This window comes from Rhinopithecus roxellana, chromosome 15, assembly GCF_007565055.1.
Source record: "Rhinopithecus roxellana isolate Shanxi Qingling chromosome 15, ASM756505v1, whole genome shotgun sequence".
Classification (NCBI taxonomy): Eukaryota; Metazoa; Chordata; class Mammalia; order Primates; family Cercopithecidae; genus Rhinopithecus; species Rhinopithecus roxellana.
Window position 1 is genome coordinate 99,819,854 of NC_044563.1, and position 22,810 is coordinate 99,842,663.

At 37.4% G+C, this 22,810-nt stretch overlaps 1 protein-coding gene across 1 annotated transcript in view; it reads left to right on the forward strand.

The window, feature by feature from the left end:
* The window catches only part of ARHGAP42 (Rho GTPase activating protein 42), a 332,212-nt gene that overhangs the window by 106,784 nt on the left and 202,618 nt on the right, over window positions 1-22,810 (forward strand). Inside the window, exon 3 of the mRNA XM_010358477.2 lies at window positions 5,845-5,906. Coding sequence (XP_010356779.1) covers window positions 5,845-5,906 — 62 coding nt within the window. The remainder of the gene's footprint in view (window positions 1-5,844; window positions 5,907-22,810) is intronic.

Consider the following 22,810-nt stretch of genomic DNA (forward strand, 5'->3'; position numbering starts at 1 on the left):
CTCTCTCTCTGGGCATGAGTGAGCTGTGGGCGCAAGCAAGCCATGGGCTCAGTCAAGCCATGGGCGCGGGCATGGGTGTGAGCATTAGCAGGGTAGTTATACCTTTTACAGACAGTAGTGGCTCCAAGCCAAGCACGCACTCCCGTGAGTGATCACCTAATGCATTTTGCATGGTTATATAACATGAAGAGCTTTGCACCTGCACTCCAAACCCGCTGAGTCATGCTGGGCTGGAAGGCCACCTTGGCCTATTCCTGACTAAAGTGCAGCCATCTTCCTTACAGAAGGTCATAAGTGATTTGTGCAGTCCAATAAAGTGATACAGTGTGCTGTTGACATAACTGTATATGTCACTGAATTTATAATCTGTACTGTTTTTTGGGTATGTATTTTATGCTATTTAAGTTTAAGAAAAGACTTCTGGAAGAAATTTTTAACACAGCATTGTCTGATTATGATATAAATGTTAATTGGATGCAAGAGAGACATGCTTTCCCAATTTTCATTGTAGTTTTAAAATATATAAAGCCCAAACTGATCAATTATTGAAATATTTGATGGTATATTATCTAGTGTTTAAGATAGTGGAGTTATGTCAACAATGAACAGAGCAATTTTTAAAATTTTCTCTCATTCTACTTTTAGACATTAAACAGATCTTCCAGGCAAAAATAGTAGGGTGTATTTAAGCCTGCTAAAAAGATTAATCTACAAAATAGGTATTTTATACAGTTTAGGAATGTTTCAGGATTTATGATATTGGCAAATATAGAAGCTGTCATCATACTTCCTCACTGTCTAGGTATGATTCAACTATTGTGTTTGTGAACATTTATACTCTCAGCATGTGTCATAAATAGACTTGAGTAATATATATTTTTTTTGTTCTGAAAGTGTTTTTCCAATATTATGTTGTAGCGATAAAAAGGAAACCAATGATAATATTCTTAAACTCAATAATTTGTTAGAAAGTTAAAATTTATATATGAAACTATATTTTGATTGTTCTTTAGTAATCTCATGCTCCAGATGGACAGGAAGGGAGAGAGATTATTATTGAATATGGTCAGCAAAGTTTCATGCAGGTGGCAGGAATTTAGATAGCTAACATAATTCCCCAAAGTGTCTTGCGTTTCTTTTTATAATATTTCATGAATCCTAGAATAAGAGTCGCTATGTTACTCCTTGTAGAGCAAATAGATTGTGGAAATGTATTTTTAAACTCCCAAATTCATTTAATGATCATCTATTTTCAGTCTACTCTGTATTAAGTATTGGTTTTGGAATGTATCTCTGACTAAATCAAGCTCTTGTCATAAAAAATGTTGTTATGGTTAAAATCTGTAATTTTAGCACCAGCTGTTGTATTACATGTTAGTCTGGATCCCAAATCAGATAATAAAGTAATTGTTATGTAAATAATATTGATAATTAAAATATGAGATATTACAAATTATTACTGATACTTGAGTATTAGAAATGTGCATGCAACTTTCAGATTTTGCTTAAGGAAAGTCAGTATAAATGGCTCAAGCGTTCACACAAACTCAATAACTATTCTGTATAAAGCACAGTGATGGGTGCCGGGGGGAGTTATTTTGTATATGCTTTTTGCCCAATGTGTGGTGTAGAATAGACTCCATAGTTTTCATGGTCTCTTAGGGCATTTTTGGGTCTTGTGTACCAGAAATTCTAACCCTGGCCTTTCATGTCTAGGGAGCTGCTGGGGCGCACTAGGAAATTTGGATTTGCCTGGCTTGTGTCAGAGGTTTCTGTTAGACTTTGTGGGTAGGTCAGGCAGGGAAGTGACTGGAGATTCCCATCAGCCTGTTCTCTTAAAATGCAATTTACATGATAATACCTTACATTCTTCTACCTTATTTATGGTATTGTAAATTCCTGTTTAAGGAAGCACAGAAAGATCTGCATTATGTTAAGCCTAGAAAACAATGAACACAATGCTTTGATATTATTATAAATGAAAGGATTTAGAGGAAAATTTCAGATGTGGGCTTAACAAGTTAGGCCACTGTTACTAATTCATAAAATGAATGTTTAATGTCCTCAACATTTTTTTTTTAACAGAACAAATGACAAACATGAGTGTCTTCATTGTACCAAGAAATATGTACTTTTCTGGAACTGAGACTACAAAATTTAGAGACCAGTTAGTTTTTTGAAGTCCTTTCCCTGAAAAATCAACAAAAAAAAAAAAAAGAGGAAAGAAAATTTATTGTCAAATTGGGGCCAGTCTCAGAAAACTCCTGGAGGGAGACGAGTTTTTGTTGTGGGGAACCAGACATGCAATTGCTTTTGCATGTTAAAGTTTTTCTTCTCAGACATTGCCATTATAATCAACTATTATCTTACTAAATCTATAAATAGTGTTCATGTGGGAAACAGACCAGAAAACAATTAAAGTAAAATAGAAAACAGCATCATAAATTTTTAAACAAAAAGGTATAATAGCAAAATGAGAGCTTGTTTTCTTACTTGTAACCAAAATCTGATTTAAGGCAACTTCATCATTTGCTCTTGAGGTAGGAGGTACCTTAGGGGAAGCCTGTGGACTTCAGCTGTTCAATACCCCCTCCTGGGTATTGCCTCTGAGCATGGGGCTATCTGAGCCAGTGATCATTTCCTGGGTTGACCAAATGGGAAGTCCTAGTGTGCTCCTGCCAATCTAATATTGTTATATTTTCATTTATTCCAAAATAGCTGTTGACAGGCTTCTATGTACTAGGTATTTATTTAGCCCTTTGGGAAATTTAATAACAAAGGATCTATGTCCTCCTGGCATTTAGACTAGTATGAAAATAAAGCATTTGTAGCATGTTTTATTTTTCATTATGTGTTGAAAAAGTTATAGATTTTGTTAGGATTAATGAAAACTAGCAATCTCCTATCTTGCCGGTCCCCGCTACTTAACTTTAATTTCTCAGAAAGACCATGTTGAACTTTTAGTCATTTCTTGTAATTTTTTCAAGACCCTGATTGTCCTGCTATTTTTAAAATTTGTTTTTCAGTTTTAGATATTTATCATTTGCTTCATGCTGTTTTCATACATGTGTTTACTTCACACTATTTTATACACGCCTTTCTCCTATTCTCTCGATAACTGAAACAACTTCAGCAAAATCAGTTTTTCATGTCATATTGTTGTGATTTTGTACATATTAGTTACAAGTCAGTTACTCAGTTTATTGTGATTGTGTTATTTGTATAACGTGTTTTCCCAGGAATTAACAATTGACTTGGAATTTTCTTTTTTTTTTTTTCTTTTTCTTTTTCTTTTTATTTCTTTTTATTTTTTATTATACTTTAAGTTCTAGGGTACATGTGCATAACGTGCAGGTTTGTTACATATGTATATTTGTGCCATGTTGGTGTGCTGCACCCATCAACTCGTCAGCACCCATCAATTCATCATTTATATCATGTATAACTCCCCAATGCAATCCCTCCCCCCTCCCCCCTCCCCATGATAGGCCCCGGTGTGTGATGTTCCCCTTCCCAACTCCAAGTGATCTCATTGTTCAGTTCCCACCTAAGGATTATAAATTATTCTACTACAAAGACACATGCACATGTATGTTTATTGCAGCACTATTGCACTATTCACAATAGCAAAGACTTGGAATCAACCCAAATGTCCATCTGTGACAGACTGGATTAAGAAAATGTGGCACATATACACCATGGAATACTATGCAGCCATAAAAAAGGATGAGTTTGCGTCCTTTGTAGGGACATGGATGCAGCTGGAAACCATCATTCTTAGCAAACTATCACAAGAAGAGAAAACCAAACACCGCATGTTCTCACTCATAGGTGGGAATTTTCTTTTTTTAAAGAAACATACTTATTATTACACTCAGGTAGCCCAAACTGACCTATCTCTTGACTTCTTTCTCATAGACCTGTTATCAATTGCCTTCTAGCACCCAGAGTTTTGTTGACTTCTTCAAGCTCACCAGCCAAGTGCTTCAGTGGCAGTAGATATCTACCAGAATGATGGAATACTTTCTTTACCAAAAGAAAGCACAAAAATATAATATACTGTTGTACACTCCAGTTAACATATTCTTTATGTAATAATTTTTGTTCAACTTACTGTTTTCAAAACTGGAAATGTATTATAACATTAATACCAGTATTTCTGAAGAGATTTCTTTTATCCAAACTTCAAAGAAAAGACCATTAATATATTTATCAGATTATCCTGAGTCTCCCAGGTAATCCATTGATTTCTGTTAGGGTAGCTGTGAATAAAATCCAATATGAAATAATCATAGGGTTTACCATTTCACACCAGTTTGGCTAGTGTAAGCCTAGTAATTCTGAAAAGAGAAAACAACATTTTAAGTTGGAATATTTACTTGTTAAATGGGAAATATTTTTTGTCTTCCTTAATGAGTTCTTTTGATGAGACTCTTGATTTGTTTTTCTCACTTACTTGTCTTTGTTGTTGGCTTTATTCCAGAATTACTAAACTTCTGGTCTCACAGGTTGTTTCCAGTGCTAAAATGGGGAAAGGAAGTGACTAGGAATCTAACAAATAAGGTTGTATGGCCCGGTGCAGTGCCTTACGCCTGTAATCCCAGCACTTTGGGAGGCTGAGGCAGGAGGATCACTTGAGTCCAAGAGTTTGAGACCAGCTGGGCAACATAGTGAGACCCTGTCTCTACAAAATAAATAAGTAAATAAATAAACAAAATTAGCCAGGTGTGGTACATGCCTGTAGTCTTACGTACTTGGGAGGCTGAGGTGGGAAGAGTGCTTGAGCCTGGGAGGTTGAGGCTGCAGTGAGCCAAGATCTCACCACTGCCCTCCAACCTGAGCAACAGAGCTAGACCCTGTCTCAAAAAAAAAAAAAAAAAAAAAAAAAAAAAGAACATAGAAGAGAAGGTTTACTTGTGTTATCATTTTTGTGACCCAAACATTCTGACTTTGGTTAATTATTCATTTTAAGCATTAGGTATGAAAAATTGATATAGGTGAATTACTCTTCCATAATTGCCATTTGGACCTATGCATTTTTAAAGAATATGCTACTATAACCTCCCTTTAATTTATTTGCTTAGTTTTTATTTGTTCCCACAATGTTTCTGAATACTTGATCTTTCCCATTTCAATTTAAATTGCTGTCCTTGTTCAGTTCCTACCAAAAGTCTCTCAACTTCGATACCGAAACAGATCACTAGGGGATCTTGTTAAAATGCAGATTCTGGGGTGGGGCCTGACAGTCTGCATTTCTAACAAACTCCCAAGATGCTGATGTTACTGGTTCTTCTGACCACACTGAATTGAACAGCAAAGATCTAACATACCTTGCATGTAGAAGTAAGGTTGATCCCTTCAGTATATGGAATCTGTTTTCAATTATCTGTGACCCTTTAGCTTCTAGAAGTCAGTGGAAAATTTTGCATTACTGGCTGCTACCAAATACACGAAATAGTAGATTTATTGCTCCTTACAGACTTAAAAATGTTTGATTATTTGTAGGTCACTGCTTAAAAATGATTTCAATGCTATATTTATCAATGTGTGTGTACATTTTACATATTAAATATATAAGCTATATCTCTTCCAATGTCTTTGAAGAAAAAATATTGTTGGTACTTGCTAAGCTTTAATTTGTAGCATGCAGACAAACATACATCTCTGATCCACAGCTGTTAGTCATTAGGATCCTATTGTATATTCTTTTATGGTTATACAAACATAAAATCACAGATATACTATATACAAATTAATAACTAGCTTCCTTTTAATGTTTCTTCCTGTGTAATGAGATATTAGCAATGAAAATATTAATGCTTTTCATTTTTTTTTTCCAAACAGCTCAGTCACTAAAAGAATTTGCAAGACTACTCATTGCAGTAGAAGAAGAAAGGCGAAGACTGGTAAGTCTGTTCTGTATTTCTTAAGAATATTGCTTTGTTTCAACATATTAAAGCATAGACCTCCTGAACTAGAGAACTTTATACAAGGCTTTATGATTTGACACATCTACTAATTGTGACATGTATTTTTGAAATGATTTGTGACTATAATTATCATATATTGCTAATAAGATATACCTTTTTTCTAATTATTTTGTTTGCTTGGCATATGTAAACTACCTTTAATTGGTTTCAATTTACTGTTCTAGAGATTAAAAATATTGAACAGACTGCTATTAAGAAACCTATTCTACTTCAGCAAACATTTAGAGGTTATAACAACCTCAGTGTTGTAATACAGACATGTTTCAAATGTTTGAGACAATTAATGGAAGGAGGAACTTACTTGCCAAAGTAATGTTAAAAGGTAACATTTGAGTTGAACCCTGAATTTGGGAGAATTTTGCTAGGCTGGGAAGGATAGGGAAAGCATTCTATATTGATGGATGAATATATGCAAAGGTATTAGAGCATAGTTACTGGTGAAACACCCATTCAAAAATATAATTTTATGCCCAGTGTTTTCAAATATCTGTGATGTTCTCTGTCTATGATGCAATGTCCTCATCTGTAATATGGGAAAAATAGTAGTATATATCCCACAGGATTGTTGGAAAGCATCTGTAGCAGCACCTGCCACGTAGTAAATACATGTTGATGGTGATAACGATGCTGATAGTTACAGTGAGGGTTACGGACTTATCTAAAACATTATCTCTGATTTAACTGACCTCACTGTCCATTTGGGGGATCATATACACACATACAGCCATACTTCATTTCTTTATGCTTTACTGTAGTGCATTTTGCAGATAATGTGTGGTTTTTGTTTTTCATTTGTTTTGTTTTTGTTTTCAAATTAAGGGTTTTGGTAACCCGCATTGAGCAAATCTATTGGCACCATTTTTCTAACAGCATGTGTGTACTTTTTGTCTCTGTGTCACATTTTGGTAATTCTCTCAATGTTTAAATTTTTTCTTTAGTATTATATCTGTTGTGGTGACCTGTGATGAGTGAATGTTGGGGTTACTGTTAGGACTTTTTTGGGACTCCACAAACCCTACCCAAATAAGACTGTGAACATAATCAATAAATGGTAAGTGTGTTCTGACTGCTCTACCAGCCAGCCATTCACCCATCTCTCTTCCTGTCCTCAGATCTCCCTATTGCCTGAAGCATAAATATATTGAAATTAGGCCAATTAAAATCTTTACAATGGCCTCTAAGTGTTCAAGTGAAAGGAAGTGTCATGTGTCTCTCACTTTTTTAAGCCAAAAGGTAGAAATGATTTAAATTTAGTGAAGAAGACATGTCAAAAGCCGATACAGGCTTAAAGCTAGGCCTCTTGAACCAAATAGTTAGGAAAGTTGTGAGTGCAAAGGAAAGTTCTTGGAGGAAATTAAAAGTACTAGTCTATTAAACCCACAAATGATGAGAAAACGAAACAGCATTGTCACTGATATGGAGAAAGTTTTAGTGTTCTGGATAGAAGATCAAACTAGCCACATTTCCTTAAGCCAAACCCATTGAGAACAAGTCCCTAACTTTTTTTAATTCTTTTTTTTTTTTTTTTTTTTTTGAGGTGGAGTCTCACTCTTGTCATCCAGGCTGAAGTGCAGTGGCATGATCTCTGCTCACTGCAACCTCTGCCTCCCAGGTTCAAGTGATTCTCCTGCCTCAGCCTCCTGAGTAGCTGGGATTATAGGTGCACCCCACCACACCTGGCTAATTTTTGTATTTTTAGTAGAGATGAGGTTTCACCATGTTGGTCAGGCTGGTCTCGAACTCCTGACCTTGTGATCAGCCTGCCTTTGCCTCCCAAAGTGCTGGGATTACAGGCGTGAGCCACTGCATCTGGCCCAACTCTTCAATTCTATGAATGCTGAAAGAGGTAAGGAAGCTGCAGAAGAAGAGTTTGAAGCTAGTAGTGGTTGGTTCATAAGGTTTAAGGAAAGAAGCCATCACCATAACATAAAAATGCAAGGTGAAGCAGCCAAGTGCTGATATAGAAGCTGCAGCAAGTTATCCAGAAGATCTGGCTGAGATCATGGATGAAGGTGGCTATACTAAACAATGGAATTTCAATGTAGACAAAACAGCCTTCCCTTGGAAGAAGATGCCATCTAGGACTTTCATAGCAGTAAAAGAAAAGTAGTCAGTGTCTGGCTTCAAAGGATGGGCTGATTCTCATGTTAGGGGTTAATGTGGCTGGTGACTTTAAGTTGAAGCCAGTGCTCATTTACCATTCCAGAAATCCTAGGGCCCTTAAGAATTATGCTAAATCTACCCTGTCTGGGCTCTAGGTGTAGAACATGGAGCCTGGATGGGAGCACATCAGTTTGCAGCATGGTTTGCTGAATATTTTAAGCCCACTGTTGAGACCTATTGTTCAGGGGGAAAAAAAAAAAAAAGATATCATTAAAAATATTACTGCTCATTGACAATGTACCTGGTCACCCAAGAGCTATGATGGAGATGTGCAAGGAGATTAGTGTTGTTTTCATGTCTGTTAACACAGCATTCATTCTGCAGCCCATGAATCAAGGAGTAATTTTGACTTTCAAGTCTTATGATTTAAGAAATAGATTTTTGCAAGGCTATGGCTGCCATAGATTTTGATTTTTCTGATGGAGCTCATCAAAGTAAATTGAAAACTTTCTGGAAAGGATTCATCAGTAGAAGTTGATTCTAGTAATGCATGCTCACAAAGAGGTCAAAATATCAACTGAAGTTTGGAAGAAGTTGATTGCAACCCTCATGGATGACTTGGAGAGGTTCAAAACTCAGTGAAGTAAGTAACTATAGATATGATGGAAGATTTAAGAGAACTAGAACTTAAAGTGGAGCCTGAAGATGTGACTGAATTGCTGCAATTTCATGATGAGACTTAAATGGATAAGGAATTGCTTCTTATGGATAAGCAAAATACGTGGTTTCTTGAGATCAGATCTACTCCTTGTGAAGATACTCGTTGTGAATATTGTTGAAATAACAACAAAGGTTTTAGAATACTGCATAAACTTAGTTGAGAGTGCAGTAGCAGGGTTGACAAGATAGACTTCAACTTTGAAAGAAGTTCTACCATGGGTAAAATGCTATCAAACTGTAATTCATGCTACAGAGAAATTTTCTGTGAAAGGAAGATTCAGTCAATGCTACAGACTTCATTGTTGTCTTAAGAAATTACCACAGCCACTCCAGCCTTCAGCAAACACCACCCTGATCAGTTCACAATCATCAACATCAAGACAGGAGTCTCCACCATCAAAAAGATTATGACTTGCTGAAGCCTCAGGTGATTGTTAGCATTTTTCAGGCATGAAATACTTTTAAATTAAGGTATGCACACCTTTTTTTTTAGACAAAACACTATTGCACACTTAGTAGACTACAATTTTACATAAATATAATTTATTTGCACTGGCATCAAAAATTCATGTGACTTTTTAAATTTATTTAGTGTACCAGGAAATTGTAAAGGGACTATATAATTAATTATAAAACCACTAATTCAGATTAAGTTTTTTTATTGATAAATCATGAGTATTTTATATATATATATATATATGTGTTAGGTTTGACCAAAGTCTTCAGTATGTTGAAACAATGAGTAAACAAAAATATTGGCTGGACACAGTTGCTCATACCTGTAATCTCAGCTTGAGGAAGATTTACCATATTTAGGAAGATGAATATGTCATCTTGGGAGATTAATGACTATTTGCAGAAAAGAGCCCAAAGAAACATGGATTTTTGAAATGGAACTTCCTCTTGTCTCCTTCTAACTTTAAATATTGAGTTTTTTTTTTTTCTTTTTTTATGTTTCTGCTAAAGCCAACTAAAACGCAGTTTTAATGCAACAGAAAAGCACCTGAGAAAATAATGGAAAGTATGTTTCAGAACCTTTTGAGGAGAGTATAGTTTATTCTGTCTCATGCATCTCACACACCTTCCATAATGCAGGATTTTCCATAGTGTTGATTGACACCTGCCATCATGTGGCTAGGAAGAGAACGGCATTTTAATGGCACAAATATAAGAAATAATCTAAAGGCTCTTTGCACTGACCTTAATAAAATGCTTATTACTTAAAAGGTGAGGATCTGGTATCAATTATTGATATATGCTTTTTAAAAAGTGCATCTTTATTGGAAATGCTAGAATTTTTCCACATAAAATGCAGCAAGTGCTTCAATGATTTTGGTTAGAAGGTGTCATTGTAAAGGTGTCTTTGTGGTCAGACTCAGACTACCCCTAATACAGAGAGGGGCTTCTAAACCATGTAAACTTTGTGGTAACGTCTTCTCAGTTTCTGTACCACTACAGAAACCAGTCTTTTTCTTTAGATCACAGCTGACTTGGCTATGCAAATGCCACCATTTCGTCTTAGGCTGTTCAAAATTAATTTGAACCAATGTTAACATAACAAGAGAACTCCCTGGAAAAGGATGAAATGCTAGGTTGTGGCCTTCTGGAAGAGATATAGGTAACCTCTTCTTTGTTGTTTGTATTGAAATAGTGAAGTTGACTCTTTTGCCTCCATGCCACTGGAGGTGATAGTGCCACCCCCTAAATCCCTGGAACCTCACCCACCCCCATTTCTCCCTTCTTTATTTTTTTTGAGGCAGAGTCTCACTCTGTCTCCCAGGCTGGAGTGCAGTGGTGTGATCTTGACTAACTGCAACCTCCACCTCCCAGGTTAAAGTGATTTTCATGCTTCAGCCTCCTGAGTAGCTAGGACTACAGGCGCACACCACTTCACCTGGCTAAATTTTGTCTTTTTGTTTTTTTAGTAGAGATGGGGTTTCACCACGTTGGCCAGGCTGGTCTCAAACTCTTGGCCACAAGTGATCCATCTGCCTCGGCCTCCCAAAGTGCTGGGATTACATTGAGCCTGACCTCTCCCTTCTTAAGACACTCCCTCTTGCCTGTTCTCCAGCCCTATGGGTTTCTTTCTGTTCCTCTTTGTGTGTCACTACAGGCTTCTTTTGAACTTACACCTTTGCCCTTTCCTCTGCCTTGGACATCCTCATCCATATCCCATCATGATTGGCTCCCTCTTGTCACTCAGGCTTCATCCCACATATCTCCCCTGGCCCCCTGTCCTTTCCATATAGCCTTAGTTTAGTCCCCTTGAGTTCTAACATTATAACAGAAATACCTGCTCTCATGAAGCTTGCATTCTTTTTTTTGAGACAGTCTCGCTCTGTCGCCCAGGCTGGAGTGCAGCGGTGCGATATCAGCTCAATGCAAGCTCCGCCTCCCGGGTTCATGCCCTTCTCCTGCCTCAGCCTCCCAAGTAGCTGAGACTACAGGTGCCCGCCACCACGCCCAGCTAATTTTTTTTTTTTTTTTTTTTTTTGTATTTTTAGTAGAGACGGGGTTTCACCATGTTAGCCAGGATGGTCTCGGTCTCCTGACCTCATGATCTGCCCACCTCTGCCTTCCAAAGTGCTGGGGTTACAAGCGTGAGCCACCATGCCCGGATGAAACTTGCAATCTAAGGGGAAGAAGCAAACATTAAACAAATTATGTCTGGTGGTGATAAATGCTAAAAAGAAAAATAATGGAGCTGGTGGGGGATGTTGCTGTTTATGAAGGTGCCTGTAATCTCAGCACTTTGAGAGGCCAAGGCAGGAGAATGGCTTTGAGGCCAGGAGTTAGAGACCAGCATGGGCAACATAGAGAGACCCCATCTCTACTAAAAAAAAATTAGATAGATTTAGATGCCTATTGTATATCTAAGTAGCCTTGTTTGGGGAGCAGCTAGATGTATGGTTCTGGAATTCAGGGGAGGAGCTGGGGCTGGAGATACACATTTAGGAGCTGTCAACATATGTGAGGCATTTAAAGCTATAGGAATGGGTGAGATCACCTGGGCTAAGAGTGTGAGACAGAAGAGAAAGGGTGGGAGGATAGAGCTCTGAGGTTCATCGAGTCCACAGTTTGATCAGATGTGGTAGAATCAAGGTAGAGTCTAATGTCCTCCTAGGGGACATCAGATCAGTAGGAGAACTGAGAGAAAGCTTTTTGGATGACTTGATCAAAACCCGTTTCTTCACTTGCATGTAGTAGAGATGTTTGACCATAACAGACATACGTTGTGGACCCAGTGGCTGCAGCATTCCTTTGGACAGAAGGTCCAAATTATCTGGTCCACTTTATGTTCTTCCTTTACCCTCCAATCATTGTCTGACCCTGGGGCCCCTCACTTTCTAGTACAGTCCCTGACCTTGACAAATGATTTCTTGTGTGTTTAGCAATGTAGATTTTTTTTCTTGGCTATATCTTTGTCACCACTGGGGGAAGCTTCAACTTAAAATATTTTACCTAGGGTTTATCTTAGAGAATTTATACCAGTGAACTGATTTCTTTTATTTTTCGTTTTGATGAACATGAGAACTACCATTGCCCACAACATTTCACGTTTGCCTTTGACCTGTGTAAGTTACAAATTTTGCTTTAGATTTCCCAGTATTTGTATATTCTTTTAGAGACAGAGTCTCACTTTGTCTCCCAGGCTGGTCACTGTGGCCTTGGATTCTTAGGCTCAAGTGATCCTCCTGCCTCAGCCTCCTGAGTAGCTAGGATTATAGGCATGTGTCACCATGGCCAACCAATTCTTCAGTTTTTATCTTTTTATTTTTATTTTTCAGAGATTGCGGGCCTCAACATATTGCATAGGCTGGTCTCAAACACCTGGCACCAAGTAATGATTTCACCTCGGCCTCCCAAAGTGCTAGGATTGCAGGCATGAGCCACTGTGCCCAGCCTGTCTTTTTATCCTTGAGTAATAAAAGTACTTCCCTGAAATGAACTAGTTGCCTAGGTATTATTTTGGGACAAAAAAAAAATTATAGGGGGACTTAAAAGAAAAATTTATAACCTTCATTAAAATTTCAATAATATTCTCTTTGTAAGACTGTTAAGGCCTCTATTTTTCTTTCACTTTTGTTTTAAAACATAAAGTTAATAAAGTTAATGGGAGTAAAATCAGAATAGATTTAGATGTTTATTTTCTAACTTCTTAATTTTTTTTTTGAGTCAGAGTCTCTCACTGTCACCTTGGCTGGAGTGCAATGGTGCAATCTCGGCTCACTGCAACCTCTGCCTCCCAGGTTCAGGCGATTCTCCTGCCTCAGCCTCCTGAGTAGCGGGGATTACAGGTGCCTGCCACCACGCCAGGCTAATTTTTTGTATTTTTATTAGAGACGGAGTTTCACTATGTTGGCCAGGCTGGTCTCAAACTCCTTACCTCTTGATTCACCCGTCTCGGCCTTCTAAAGTGCTGGCATTACAGGCGTGAGCCACCACGCCTGCCCTAGATATTTAAGAAACAAAAAAGTGTGTCGGTAACATCAGTTGATTTTGAGCTTTTGTGTGAGCTTCAAGAGATATGAAGAATCTATTAGTGGTGCTCAGTGCATTAGACATCGGGAATATGTGTCTGTTGAACACCTAAAATGTGTTTGTTGTTATGTGCCTTGCATTATATTTCTATAGGGCAGCACTGCTTTAGATGATGTACTCAGCCTCCTGAGTAGCTTCAGATGATAGCAACTGACACCGAACATTCCAAGGTGCAAGGCACTGCTGCAGTTGCTTCATTTGTTTCAACTGATTTAATATGCACAGCAGGCTTCAGAAGTGTATGCTATTAATGTACCCATTTAAAACGAGAGGAAACTCAAAGGCACATAACTAATACATGGTATTGCAAGGGTTTGAACCCATGCTGTGGGGATCTGGAGCCTTCATATAAATCACAGTGTCACAAACTAAGACTCTATTTCAATTACAGAGTCCATTAATAACAATAACATATATTGTTGATATCATATGTAAGATGTGCTAATAAGTACTTTAGATGTATTACTTCAATATCTTACAAAAATTAGAAGGGGAGAACATAGTCATAAGTTTTGAAATTATCTTAATTTTCAACAAGTTCATCATATTGTTACTGAAAAGGGATCCCGATCCAAATCCCAAGAGAGGGTTCTTATCCCTCATGCAAGACAGAATTTGGGGCGAGTCTGTAAAGTGAAAGTTATTAGAGATGTCAAGAAACAAAAGAATGGCTACTTCATAGGCAGAGCAGTGGCATGGGCTGTTCAACTGAGTATACTTATAGTTATTTCTTGATTATATGGTAAACAAGGGGTGGAATATTCAGGAGTTTTCTGGGAAAGGGGTGGACAGTTCCTGGAACTGAGGATCCCTTCCCTTTTTAGACCATGTAGGGTAACTTCCTGACGTTGCCATGATATTTATAAACCATCATGGTGCTGGTGGAAATGTCTTTTAGCATGCTAATGCATTATAATTAATGTCTAATGAACAATGATGACCAGAGGTCGCTTTTGATGCCATCTTGGCATTGGTGGGTTTTGGCTGGTTTCTTTATTGCTTCCTGTTTTATCAGCAAGGTCTTTATGATCAGTATCTTGTGCCAACCTTCAGTCTCATCCCGTGACTAAGAATCCCCAGCCTCCTGGGAATGTAGCCCAGTTAAGTCTCAGCCTTATTTTACTCCACCCCTGTTCACGATAGAATTGCTCTGGTTCAAATGCCTCTGATAATACTTAGGCATATATTTCTGTGAAAACTTTATCCATCAATCCTTTGACAGTTCCCACATTAAATTTTTGACATGTAAGATCTAAAAATGTTCAGTGAATCTGATAAATCTATTTGTCTTTCCCCCATACTTGAACCCAGAATTTATGTAGTAGTAGAATATTTTAAATGTTGAAAAAATTGTGTATCCCCGTTTCTCTTGATGAAAGTTTTCCCTGTATTTATTATTTTTGCTATACATCTTTGTTTTGCAGCTATGCCCTCGGTAGGTGATACTAATTAATCTTAAGTTTCTGGCTTTGCTGCTGTTATATGCTTAAGTGCAATTATCTGTGAAGTAATCCAGTTTCTTTTATTGTCTCATGTAAATGAGGCACAGTATGCCAAAATTCCACATGTATGAAAATGGATTATGTTTCTGGTATGTCTTAGGTTAACTTTTATTAGAAACAAATTTTAGGTATGTTGGCCTCCATAGCAACATTTTTCTACAGTGATTTTGCCTGAAATTAAAACAAACAAAAAAAAAGAATAATACATCATCTCAATGTCCTGCATGTATAAAGTTCTGATTTTCACGTTTACTGAATTGTGGATGCTTTCCATCTCCTGATTTCCAGTTTTCCGGTGAAATATTAAGATAGGATTGAGAGGTGGTAGATCATATACAATTTATTGCAACTGTAATAATAGTGGCTTTTATATTTTAGTGCTAACAATAATAAAATTCATTTTTAAATTTCTTATTTGTTTATTTATTTATTTATTTTGGGGACAAGTCTCACTTTGTTGCCCAGGCTAGAGTGCATTGGCACGGTCTTGACTCACTGCAACCTCTGCCTTCCGAACTCAAATGATTCTCATACCTTGACCTCCCGAGTAGCTGCCATTATAGCTGCCCGTCACCACGCCTGGCTAATTTTTGTATTTTTAGTTGAGACGGAGTTTCACCATGTTAGCCAGGCTGGTCTCCAACTCCTGACCTCAGGTGATTCACCTACCTTGGCCTCTCAAAGTCTGGGGATTATTGGTCCCTCATTTGTGTTTTTTAATTGTGCAAAGAGCTTTATATACATTTTTTTTTTCTTTTGAGACACACTTTTGCTCTTGTTGCCCAGGCTGGAATGCAATGGCATGATCTCGGCTCACTACAACTTCCGCCCCCCAGGTTCAGGAGATTCTCCTGCCTCAGTCTCCTGAGCAGCTGAGATTATAGGCGTGCACCAACATGTCTGGCTAATTTTTGTATTTTTAGTAGAGATAAGGTTTCTCCACATTGAGCACGCTGGTCTCGAACTCCTGACCTCAGGCAATCCCCTCGCCTCGGCCTCCCAAAGTGCTAGGATTACTGGCGTGAGCTACTGGGCCTGGCCTTTTTATGTATATGTTATTTGATCCTTACAACAATCTGAAACAGCACAGCCTCTAAATGGGTTACTCAGTATGATGTAGACCACCAGAAAGTGACCACACTTTATGTATAGGACCCAATTCCAGGAGTTGGGGCTTGCAGCTCATTGTTCTGTTCTATCCCATGTCTTCTCTCTTTTAGTTTTGATTTTAATCACCTTGTGGTCAGAGATCTGATCTTTTCTTTTTATATTCTTATATTCCTTGTATATGTTAAGTGTTCCGAAAACCATCTTGGTTATTCAAAATTTAGCATAGTGTTTAGTAGTACAAACTCCTTGATAGAAAAAGAAAAGGTAATTGTTGAGAATTATCAGTTTTCTTTTCACCATTTCTCAGATTGTTTGAATTAATTCATTATGTTTAAGTCTGACAGATAAATAAACTCTCTTTGGAAAAAAAATCATTAGTGAGAAGTAATTGAATAGGATAATGCTAGGATTTCAGAAAACTGAAAGTGTTCATATTTATAGATTATATCTTTTGAATCTGTAACTGAAAATGACTTAAGACTCTTAATGAAAACTACAAATGTCTGTCAAAATTCAAAACATGCCTCAGAATAGAAATAATACAGTGTTTAGAAAATGAAGCCTACCCTGGCATGTGTCCTTTTAGCCATTTCACTGCTCGTTAACAGAGTATATTAAAGAGCAATTAAAGATGTAGAACTGTGGCCAGGCATGGTGGCTCACGCCTGTAATCCCAGCACTTTGAGGGGCCCAGGCGGGTGGATCACGAGGTCAGGAGATCGAGACCATCCTGGCCAACATGGTGAAACCTCGTCTCTACTAAATATATATATATATATATATATATATATATATATATATATATATATATATATATACATACACACACACACACACACACACATACACACACACACACACACACACACACACACACACAAATTAGTCAGGCGTGGTGGCGTGCACCTGTAGTCCCAGCTACTCGGGAGGCTGAGCCAGGAGAATTGCTTGAACCTGGGAGGTGAAGGTTGCAGTGAGCTGAGATTGCACCACTGCACTCCAGCCTGGTGACAGAGCGATACTGTCTCAAAAAAAAAAAAAAAAAAAAAAAAAGAAAAAGAAAAAAAAAAGAAAGAGAAGTGTAGAACTGAGACTTTTTGTAGTGCTTTTTACTAGCTCTTGCAATAATACTTGGAAAGAAAAGAAGGTGGTATTTTTCCTTAGTAAAATTCAGGTTGTATGCTATTAGGAGTTCTGCTGTCGTAGCATGCAGTCAACATAGAGAACTGCGCTGACACTAATTTTAACATATGTTTGTATTTTGCTATCCAGCTTTATAATCATCTGGGCATGAATTTTTTTTCTTATGATTAATGCTAGTCTGATAGCTTGTATTTCATGGTTATATATTCAATGGCTAAATTTAAAGATTTGTAGATGCATACGTGCAAATAGTCATCCAGTCTTTCTACTTTCCTGTTTCCCAAGACCCTCCCCTCCTTTTTTTTTTTTTTTTTTTTTTTTTTTTTTTTTTTTTAATATATATATTTGACATTGACTGCAGGGAAGAATTTAAAGGGAACTTTTTTTTTAACCAGATAGTGCTATTGAAAAAGCAATTAGTTTAAAATAGGATACTCTGAATAAAGTATTTTCTTATTCTTCTGACTCTTTTTCTGTCAAGATGTAAAGTGTATTGAATTTTTTTTTTTAAGTTTCGCTGTTTTCCTATGAATCTTTGGGTGTCAAGGTTTCTTGTTGCTTTTGGCTATGAATATGAACTACCACACAACACCTGCACTTCTGGTCTCTTTCATCGCATCTCTAGTTCTTTCGTTTTCCTGCCTTTGGCATTTATCCTAGTTTAGTAAGTTTTACTTTGGAGTCTTGTAATTGCACATCATATTGAAATCTTTGCATTTTTATCTTTGCACTTTTGAAAATATGTTTACTCTCTATGTGGCCATCACTTTCCATCGGTATAGTTGGGGAAGTGCTAGTCTTTATTCCATTCATAAACCATGTTTTCATGTTCTTCTTTGATACTTGGGAAGTCCAAAGATACTTTGATATTGTAAAAGGTAAATGTATATAAAGTTATTGTGTCACTGTCCCTTAAAAGTTTAACATCTGGGTGATGCGCTTAATTTTAAAGGACGGAAAAAGTAAACCAAAATAGGCGTGAGGTAGATGAGCAAAATACCTGTAAAAGATATCCTGAAGGGAAATTTTAAATAATGGTAACAAAGCTATGGATGAATGGGAAATATCAGGTGACAGGCCAACCAGATATTCAGAAATAAGGGAGCAGTTTCTGGTTAACACAATCCTTTTTGTCTTTGCTTCTGATTAAACCATAGAGTGTATTTATGCACTACGGAAGAAAATGCAAATTTAACTTGATAATTTGATACATTTAATTTCCAAAGAAAGGGCAACAAAAGCTTTTTAAAATTAAACTTTTTTGAGATAATTATACATTCACTCTTAACTATGAAAAGTAACTAGAAATCAGGTGTATTTCTCCCAATGGTAATACCTCATAAAGTTATAGTAAATAGTTCATTACATTTTACTTGTTATAATAGTAATTAAAAATAACAAATTATTCATAAATATTCCCTTTTTCCTGGAATCAGGATTCATAATTTGAAAAGCCTAACTCTTAGGGGTTCTTATCAAGATGCTATGTTACTTCATCCTGTGATTTATCTCTGTGTCACCCAGGATACTCATTTGCAAGTCAAACAGGAAATTGATTGGGAAGACATTGGGGCAGCTTTGTGGGATTAAGAAACAGCCAGAATCACAAACTCTAAGGCCTCTAAGAGGTTTTTTATCTCTTCCTCTCATTTGCTTATCAGCCTCATTCTGTTAGCTGGCTTCTTCCACATGGTGAGTCATAAACATTGTACTAAACCTCACAGAAATTGTTTCTAGAGAGGATTGTCTAGTTTCTCGTTTTAAGACAAGATGAAGAAGAAAGAAAAAGAAAAGAAGAAATGTAGGAGAGACTCTGATTGGCCCAGCCAAGGTCACTTAAAGACGCTTGACCAATTACCCAAAGTTAAAGGGACAGAATATGTTGCATAGACTTTAATTTGAATATAGAGCTATTTTCAGAAAACAAAGGAATTATTGTGAACGGCGCAATCACTCCAACTCTTGTCTATTATAATATGGCAATGACCTTAAGAAATTTCCGGTTAACATTGGCATTTGAACAGAATACTATGATAGTTGTGTATGAAATTTTACAAGACTTAGAAACATGTTAATTCACTCAAACATTAGAAACATTCACTTAAAAATTTGGAGTCACACAAAGATGTATACTATTACTGCTTAAATTCAAAATTGTTTTGGAGGGCCCCTAGTCTGTTCAGTAATATGAAACCAGAGGCAGGCTAGGCGTGCCTGTGTGGCTCCTGTGATCCCAGCATTTTGGGAGGCCAAGGTGGGTGGATCGCATGAGCCCAGGAGTTTGAGACCAGCCTGAGCAACACAGCAAAACCCCGTTTCTACAAAAAATACAAAAATTAGCTGGGCATGGTATCCCAGCTACTTGGGGGTCTGAGGTGGGAAGATCACTTGAGCCCAGGAGGCGGAGGTTGCAGTGAGCCAAAATTGTGCCACTGCACTTGAGCCTGGGTGACAGAACAAGACTACGTCTCCAGAAAAAAAAAAAAAAAAAAAAAAAAAAAAAAAAAAAAAAGCCAAAGGCATAAAAATCTAAGACTTAAAATGAAAGAAACAAAATTGTCATATTATGATATGATTTTCCACGTAGGAAATTGCAGAGTATCTATGTATTATTAGAGATAAATAAGAGAGGTTAGCCAGGTTAATATATGTAAATTAATTATATTTCTGAACAGAACCTTTAAAAAGTGGCAAAAAAATTATGAGACTCAAGGATAACTAAACAAAGGTTGTGCAGGACTTTCATGTATAAAATTAAAAAAAATAATAAGATAGTAAAGGGGGAACTAAATAAATAGAAAACCAATCAATGAGTCCGTTCAAAAGAATGGTTTTAACCAACATTCTTTTTCCCCCCTGACTGTACTAGACAAGATAATTTACTGTAATAATTCAACTGATAGCAATTTGGTTAACTTTTTTTACTAGTGGAGTGGTTTACCACAGGCTGGTCCTGAAGCTAGTGTATTTCCTTTTTTCATTTGGAAAATGTGGCCACCCTGTGAAAACCTTACCATTTTTACATTCCAGACTTCTACCAAACCTTTGTATCTTTCACATATTTTCAACAGCAGATATGCTGCTGTTTGAAAAACTGATGTACTCTTTATTTGCGTAACCATGTCTAACTGCCTTGGTGGAAAAAAAACTGCGCTCCATAGTAGTTGCTTAATTTCTTTTGAGGGAAAATAAAATATCCCCTCCCATCTGAGACTTTTAATTCTATTCACTTTACGTTTTACCCACAGAATTATTTCTATTACTTCAGGTAACAGAATACTATGTAAGTGATACAAGTAAAATAACACATGTTTTCAGGATCAGCAGGAAACCAGAACACAAACTGGGAAAGTCTAGGTCTCAATTAATTATTGACATCTAGTAAAGCTTTAAGCTCCTTGGGACTTTGTTTTCTTTTTTATAAATGAGGAGTGTTCAGCATTTCCCAAAGTATAAAATGGAAACCACCTGCAATAAAATGAACATTTTATTTATTTTGATGGCGGGGGACAGAGTCTCGCTGTGTCACCCCAGCTGAAGTGCAGTGGTGCAACCTTGGCTCACTGCACCTTCCACCTCCTGGGTTCAAGTGATTCTCCTGCCTCAGCCTCCTCAGTAGCTGGGATTACAGGCATGCGCCACAATGTCCAGCTAATTTTTGTATTGTAAGTTGAGATGGGGTTTCACCATATTGGCCAGGCTGGTCTTGAAGTCCTGACCTCAGGTGATCCGCCCCCTCAGCCTCCCAAAGTGCTAGGATTATAGGCATGAGCCACTGTGCCCGGCCAGAATGAACGTTTTGAATGTTAGTAGTTCCATATTTATTTCAATGTGTGTTGGATACAAAACAACTCTGGATTTAACGAAAATTACTGCTTTGTAGGATGCTTAGTAAAAGAAGTAAATCCATTTATAAGGAAAAATGTAGGACATGGCCATGGCCGAAATCATGGAAGTAGAATGTGAATGACTAGAATTTGAGAATTCATGGAGTAGGTGATCCATGCTGCTTCTGCCTCGAATGTCTTAAGTATTTTTTTTTTTCTTTGGAGACGGAGTCTTGCTTTTTTGCCCAGACTGGAGTGCAGTGGTGTTATCTCGGCTCATTAAATCCCGCACCCCCCGGGCTCAAGTGATTCTCCTGCCTTAGCCTCCTGAGTAGCTAGGATTATAGGCGTGCACCACCACGCCTGGTTAAGTTTCGTATTTTTAGTAGAGATGGGGTTTTACCATGTTAGCCAGGCTTATTTCAAACTCCTGACCTCAAGTGATCCGCCTGCCTCGGCCTCCCAAAGTGCTAAGATTATAGGCATGAGCCACTGCGCCCAGTCCGCATGTCTTGATTTGATTGTCTTCTGTGACTGTGTACTCTGCTGGACAGTGTCATTGATTAGTCCCAAGTTCGCTACCTCATTTATGGAGCTTACACTTAAAAACTGCTACCAAAAACTGATTTCTTTTCAATTTCTTTTTAAAAAAATTTTTAATGTTATATTTATATTGCTTTTCATACAGATGGGGTCTCTCCCTATGTTGCCCAGGCTGGTGTTAAACTCCTGGGCTAAAATGATCCACCCACCTAGGCCTCCCAAAGTGCTAGGATTACAGATATGAGCCACTGTGCCTGGCCCTCTCTTCAGTTTCTTATGAATGAATGAGCCCTCATGTAGTGAACACATTAATAATAGGTTCAGCCAGGTTCTGCTTATATCTTTTGCTTAAAGATACAAGCTGTAAACTGTAGGATTTGGGAAACTTGATAGCAAAGCGGATGGTGGACCATAGCATAGTTTCATTTTTATTTACAAAATGGATGAAATTTGTGGGATTTTCTACACTGAAGTAGTTGGAAAGGATAGCAATAATTTATTTTCAAAAAATATTTATTAATCTCTTTCTCTGGGCTGGATATTGCTCCAGGAGCTGAGAATACAACTCTGGTCAAAAAGAGCTTCTGCCTTCTAGTTAGCAGAAACAGATATAACAAAGAAGAAAGTCAAAATGTATTATCAGATGGTGATATATGCTCTGGAAAAAGGGAGATAAACTAGGATAGGTAGCAGAGGGGGCTGTAGGTGAGTTTTTAATGTCAGGAAATCAAGGAAGGCCTAAGCGAGTAAATGTCATTTAAGCAGAGACCTAACAAAGAAAGAAGTCAGTCTTATTTATTTATTTATTTTTTATTATTATAATTTAAGTTCTAGGATACATGTGCACAACGTGCAGGTTTGTTACATATGTATAACTTGTGTCATGTTGGTGTGCGGCACCCATTAACTCATCCTTTATATTAGGTATATCTCCTAATGCTATCCCTCCCCTCTCCTCCCACCCGACGACAGGCCCTGGTATGTAATATGCCCCTTCCTGTGTCCAAGTGTTCTCATTGTTCAGTTCCCACCTATGACTGAGAACATGCGGTGTTTGGTTTCTGTTCTTGTAATAGTTTGCTGAGAATGATGGTTTCCAGCTTTATCCATGTCCCTACAAAGGACATTAACTCATCCTTTTTTATGGCTGCATAGTATTCCAGGGTATATATGTGCCACATTTTCTTAATCTAGTCTATCATTGATGGACATTTGGGTTGCTTGCAAGTCTTTGCTATTGTGAATAGTGCCACAGTAAACATACATGTGCATGTGTCTTTATAGCATCATGATTTATAATCCTTTGGGTATATACCCAGTAACGGGATGG